Raw genomic sequence first — 6,036 nt, forward strand, 5'->3', positions numbered from 1 at the left:
TTGTCTCCATGGTAACGGCAGGTGAAAGAGTTGCCCACTTTCAAGGACGTCGATTTCAGAAACAACATGCAAAAGGTGTACGTGACGGAGGAGCAGAAAGAGAAGATCCTGGAGAAGCTCAACCGAGACGTCGAGGTACGAGACGTTGATCATTTGACGTCGCGATGCGAAGTACTCGAATCCATAAAAATTGAGGATTTTGATGGAATGAAATAACCAAGCAAGCGGAGGCTAATATAAACACGCAGTTTACCTGCACAGATGTAGTAAATGTTATCAGTAGTGCATAGTAAACCATGGGAAGTGAAAAACGTTCCCTTTTTTTTTTTTAGCAAAGGACAAGTCAAGTTTATTTGTATAGCACTTTTAACAGTAGACACTGTCGCAAAGCAGCTTTACAGAAAATTAAAGACTTTTTAAACATGAGCTAATTGTATCCCCACTGAGCAAGCCGGTGGCGAGGAAAACCTCCCTCAGACCACATGAGGAAGAAACCTCGAGAGGAACCAGACTCAAAAGGGAACCCATCCTCATTTGGGTGATAGCGTGATTTATAAATAACTTGCTTCTATAACTGTGTCCTATAGAGTCACAACGTATAACTATGAAGCCAGGAAATTCATTATAGTTTTAACTGTTTTTTTGAAGTTATAAACTGTTCATGACAACCAACTGCAGTTCTAAAGTTAGCAAGTCAGCTGTAGTCCTCAGACATAAGTGTATTACTGTAAGCGTCCAGAGCGTCTTCCAAGTGCGACTTTCGACTGTCCATGTGGGGCCGTCCTCCACACGAGCGATGTGATGAGACTCCAGCCAGACATAGGGCATCAGGATGGATCAGGCAGGTCCGAGGAGCAGAAGAGGTCAGGATCTCGGTCTCAGGATCGACATGTAACTCAGACGGACAGACAGAGTGAAGGGGGGGGGGCGCAGGTTGTTAGGTATGCCCAACGTCACCTGAGGTGTAAGAACCGTATATATTTTGCGCTGAGTGCAAGCAGGGACTCCGGTAAAACTAACAATGACGGCATAACTAAAAGGGGAAAGCCAGAAGGTAACGCAGAAATAAAGGCGCCCTGGGATATAGAGCAGCCAGCCACTACATTGTCAACAAACCCGAGTGAGTGGGGGTGCGACAGCATCCATTCATCCCAGTTTACCAAAACACTCTATGCCTGAGGATCCTCCAGATCTCCTCCTTTACCTCATAAAATTATTCACCAAAGGGCTTGACTAAACAGAAAGCCTAGACTTGAACACGGAGACTGTCTGATTCCCGAACGCTACTTGGAAAGCTCTTCCATAACTGTGGAGGTTTGTAAGAAAAGGCTCTGCCCAATCTCCCCCCTGATTTAGCCTTCACTATACAAGGTACCAGCAGATATCCTGCACTTACTGATCGGAGTGGTGGGTCATAAAGGACCAAAAGTTCACTCAGGTACTGTAGACCTCTGTAGACAGTGGTGATGTAGGACGCTTTAACCAGGAAATTGTCGTTATTTTGAGAAGAAAAAAAAAAATGGGATAGATGTTTTGAGTTCTTGTTTGTTCATACCCAGTGGTGACATTTTGAATGAGGAATTTGGGGAGATTTTTATTTATTTTTTGCTCTTTAATTACGTAATTGTTACGAGACTGTGAAATGGTGACATTTGTTCTGGCAAGACTCTAGTGGGTGTGCTGTTGTGAGAACTGACTCTCTTTGTGCCAGCAAGAAAGAATAAAATATTGGCACTCTGCTTCGTTTCAGTTCCGCTCTCGGCTAATGTTGCAGGCCGACACACTGCTCAATAGGAGCTCTATGAAGTGAACAGTAGCATTGTGACGTTTTTGGGGTCAGGCCACTGTGTGATTTAGTTAACGGCATAATAAATAGTCAAGTCTTTGTGCCATCAAATATTATACCAGATATATAACCAAGACATTGTATCTTCGAAGTCAACCCTGATGTTTGATGCATTCTAAGAAATTTCAAAGGTGGGAAGTCCGAATACGTTTTGTATCTCGGAAGAGAAAATTAGCAATGAGTTTAACGCCCGTCCTTTCAGAACGCTCATCTTTTTTTCTTTTTTTTTTTTTTACCTAGTGTGCTCAGATAGCAACGATAGTCAAGTCCAAGAGCAAATCAGGACCGAGTCTTTAGGCAAGATCGAGTAGAAATGAAAGTCAGGCCAAGGCAAGATCGAAAAAGAAAAAATCATCAAAAACTTTTAGCTAAACTAGGAGGCTTCCTTCGTGCATTGCACCACTAATTAGGTTGTTTTCTAATTACTGGAAGGAATTACTTCTGGCCAAACTTTGCATGTGAAAAGAAAAGACGTTCTTTAAAAAAAAAAATTAACAAACTCTGGGTTGATGCCAAGAAAATATTTAACAAGACCAACACCAAGTACAAATTCCAGCAAGTCTGAGACAAATCCAAGTCCGTGCAAGGCTGAGGTCCCCTGGCCCTGGTGTGCATGTGTTTTGAGGGCGTGGCTTTAGGGGTACTATTGAAAGGAAGGGCTTTAGCATTCTCCCTAAATCACAGCATATTCATTTTGGTTTAGATTATCTTTTCTAGTTTGCAGTTTCTTTATGCTCGTGTGTGTGTTCCATAGTTCCTGGTGAAGCTGAAGATAATGGACTACAGCCTGCTGCTGGGGATCCACGACGTGGCGCGGGCCGAGCGTGAGGAAGAGGAAGCAGAGGAGCCGAGCTGCGAGGATGAAGGGGAGGCGGAGAACGGCGTCAACCCCACATCGCACGTCGGCTCCTACGGCACCTCACCCGAAGGCATCGCCGGCTACATGAACTCCTTTAAACCCATGGGCCCTGGCGAGTTTGACCCCTACTTGGACGTTTACGCTGTCAAAAGCGCCCCAGGTTAGTTTCTTGGAAAGGTCCGAGGAAGCAGTAGCTGTTTTCTTGGAAATATTGGGAAGAGTTGACGCATCATTTCGGAAGCGTGCCTTCCTCTCACTTCTCTGACAAGAACACTAGGTCAAGCGGGTAACACAGGAAGTGCTGATTGTATGTTGACCCTGATGGCTCTGACTGGTGGAGAGAGTTGAGAGTTGTACAGTAAGCATGTCCCTTTGTGTGGGTCTGCAGGCGCGCCGCAGAGGGAGGTGTACTTCATGGGTCTCATAGATGTGTTGACGCAGTATGATACTAAGAAGAAAGCTGCACATGCAGCAAAGACTGTTAAACACGGGGTGAGAAATCATGCACCAATCATGCATTTATGTACTTACATTATTTATTATTATTGCATTTTAAGTATTGAAATGAATATCATTTTGTTTTCAGGCCGGTGCAGAAATATCTACAGTTCATCCAGAACAATACGCCAAACGATTCCGCGACTTCATCTCCACCATTTTTGCCTAGTGCATCTTCAGTCTTAATCACACTCGTCTTTCCACGTGGTCCAGTTCGGGTATTCCTGAATGCTTTGTGTATATATATTTCACAAAAACTACCATGATCGCATAAGAATGAACGTAAACATTCTGATTAATGTTAACAAAATCACGTACATATTTATTTGCGAGTAGCGTGAGCCAGGACTGAAACCCGTTCTCTAATATCACATATCTTTCATCTACACTAACGGAGTTATACTTCTGTCGAAGAAATGTGAACCTGTAGCAGAACTACTCTAAAACATCCTCCTACTTGAGCTCTCTCTCGCTCTCCTGCTCTCGCTCTCCTCCCCTCTTGCTCTCGTGCTTGCTCTTCCCCCTCTCTCGTTCTCCTGCTCTCCCCCACTGCCGCTGTCCTGCTCTCCCCCTCTCTTGCACCCTCTCTCCTGCTCTCCCCCCTCCCTCTTGCTCTCCTGCTCTCTCTCTCTCCTCCTCGCTCTTGCTCTCCCCCCCTCTTGCTCGCTCTCCCCGCTCTCTCTCTCTCGCTCTCCTGCTTTCCCCTGCTCTCGCGCTCTCTTGCTGTCCTGCTCCCCCCCGCTCTCTTGCTCTCATGCTTGCTCTGCCCCTCTCTCGATCTCTCTCCCCCTCTCTCGTTCTCCTGCTCTCCCCTGCTGTCACTCTCCTGCTCTCCCCCTCTCTCTCGCGCCCTCTCTTGCTCTTCCCCTCGCTCTCCCCCCCTCATGCCCTCTCTCTCTTTCTTTCAGAGCTGCCTTGTTGTTCTTGGCGTAACACAGCCTGCTGTTCTCTGTAGAACACTGCCTTTAGCAGCTTTGCTTTCTTTAAGCTGTACTAGGGTCTGATTTGTTAATATATACAGGGTTAGTCAAAATTATGTGAACGCTAATGGGTTATTTTTCTCCTGAATGTGTGGTGCGCTGTGACCGCTGCAGGCGCGACCGGGCCCTACTTTTTTTTTTTTGACACTCCAACAGTGACATCAGACGTCTACTTGCAGACAGTGCAGCAGTACGCCATCGATGAACTTCCACTGCAGATCCAATTGGTTTCTACCATTTTAAGTGTTAACATAATTTTGACTAACCCTGTATAATTTTAGTGTTTCTACCTAATGTCTGGAGAAAAGCAATATTTCGAATGTTGAACATTTGTATAAATACCTAGAGTATATCATTCCAAATGTTTTCTAGCTATTTTATGCAGTCTAGATTCAAAAAATGAAGGGGTTTTTTTTGTTTTTGTTTTTGCGCAGCTTAGAAAACAGAACTAGGATCACAGGCCTTGTTTCTTTTTTTATGTTGCAATTCAGTGTTTGGACCAAATATTTTTTCTTTTTTGACGATTTTCCGAAACCAAGCTTGAGTTTGTTTTTGTTAAGAATGAACTTTAATATTTCACACATTTAGTTTAATTAGTTGTGTTGTGTGGTATTTTGCTTCATTCAATTATTGGTCAAATAAAACCTAAGCATTTCTGTTTAATATCCACTAGAAAAATAGCTGTCATACAACAGCAAATGCAGGGTTTTTTTCCCCTCCCCCCCTTCTTTTTTTAATTTAATCATTTTTACTCTTCCTTAATAAAGAATGTGTGAGTTGAATATCAGCTTCAGATGAGTGCACCTCTGTAAATAGTGGAGGGTCAGGGACAGGTTCCACTCGACCTCTTCCAGAAGCCTCAAATTGTGCTGACCATTTCCTGTTGCTCTAACACCCACCCACCCACCCAAAAAAAAAAAAAAAGACTGACCTTAACAATGGATGGAAACATGCAGGAAGGGAGAAAAAATGAGGACCCTGCTACATCGCATAAAATGCTGACAAGCTGCTGCTCGAGGCTGGAACAGAGCGAGACAACAAGTCAATCCTGGAAATGGTGGGGAAAAGAGCCAATACAAACCTCTATACCCAGCAAGAAGATGTAAAGAGCCATTACATCTTCAGTCATGCTGAGCCGGCATGCAGAAGCATTTTTTTTTTCACCTCCACTGATGAGACGGAGTGAAAATGAACAAGTTAACGGCATTTTTGTTGAGCAAGGATTAAAACACTTGGGGGGGGGATTGCTGTTCTAAGAAAATAATCAACAACTGGATGGCGTGATGTGGCCTGACATGAAGCAGAGTTGATAATTTTCCTGTAGCACCATGCCCTGATGTGTTTTCTTTACTCTTCTACAGCAGCAATTTGCAAACAATTTATAATTCCTGTTATTACTGACATTATAACTGCTATCAGCTGTTGTTTTCTCACCCCTGTCTCTCTCTCTCTCTCGAAGTAATATGACAAAAATGCAGCTTGTCGTGTTATTGGGAAACCATAAAGCCCTCCATCCTGAAGATTTTCCCATGACAAAAACAAAACAATTTACTGACTGTTACAAAGTGCTGATACTGGAGACTCCTTCCTTAATTGTAAAATAAATGAAATAAAAATCTCTTTACAGAATACTTCATACCGGTAATTGTTTTTCTTTGTTAAATGCATTCCATTAAATTGAGTCGTATATGAGCTGATAGCCAACGAGGCACGTAGTGCTGAGTCGGCTATAATCCATGTACGATGAGATTGAGTAGGATGACTTTTTATTCTATCCATGTTCACTGGATTTTCAGAAACGGAGCATTTTTATTTTCATCTTTTGCAAATTCAAGAAATAACTTTTTTTTTAT

At 43.3% G+C, this 6,036-nt stretch overlaps 1 protein-coding gene across 1 annotated transcript in view; it reads left to right on the top strand.

Annotated features, from left to right (window-relative positions):
* The window catches only part of pip4k2ca (phosphatidylinositol-5-phosphate 4-kinase, type II, gamma a), a 49,646-nt gene extending 43,832 nt beyond the window's left edge, over window positions 1-5,814 (top strand). Inside the window, exons 7-10 of the mRNA XM_060937581.1 lie at window positions 22-135; window positions 2,601-2,865; window positions 3,094-3,197; window positions 3,292-5,814. Coding sequence (XP_060793564.1) covers window positions 22-135; window positions 2,601-2,865; window positions 3,094-3,197; window positions 3,292-3,372 — 564 coding nt within the window. The 3' untranslated portion in view covers window positions 3,373-5,814. The remainder of the gene's footprint in view (window positions 1-21; window positions 136-2,600; window positions 2,866-3,093; window positions 3,198-3,291) is intronic.
* Window positions 5,815-6,036: the final 222 nt, after the last annotated feature.

Source organism: Neoarius graeffei, chromosome 13, assembly GCF_027579695.1.
Source record: "Neoarius graeffei isolate fNeoGra1 chromosome 13, fNeoGra1.pri, whole genome shotgun sequence".
Classification (NCBI taxonomy): domain Eukaryota; kingdom Metazoa; phylum Chordata; class Actinopteri; order Siluriformes; family Ariidae; genus Neoarius; species Neoarius graeffei.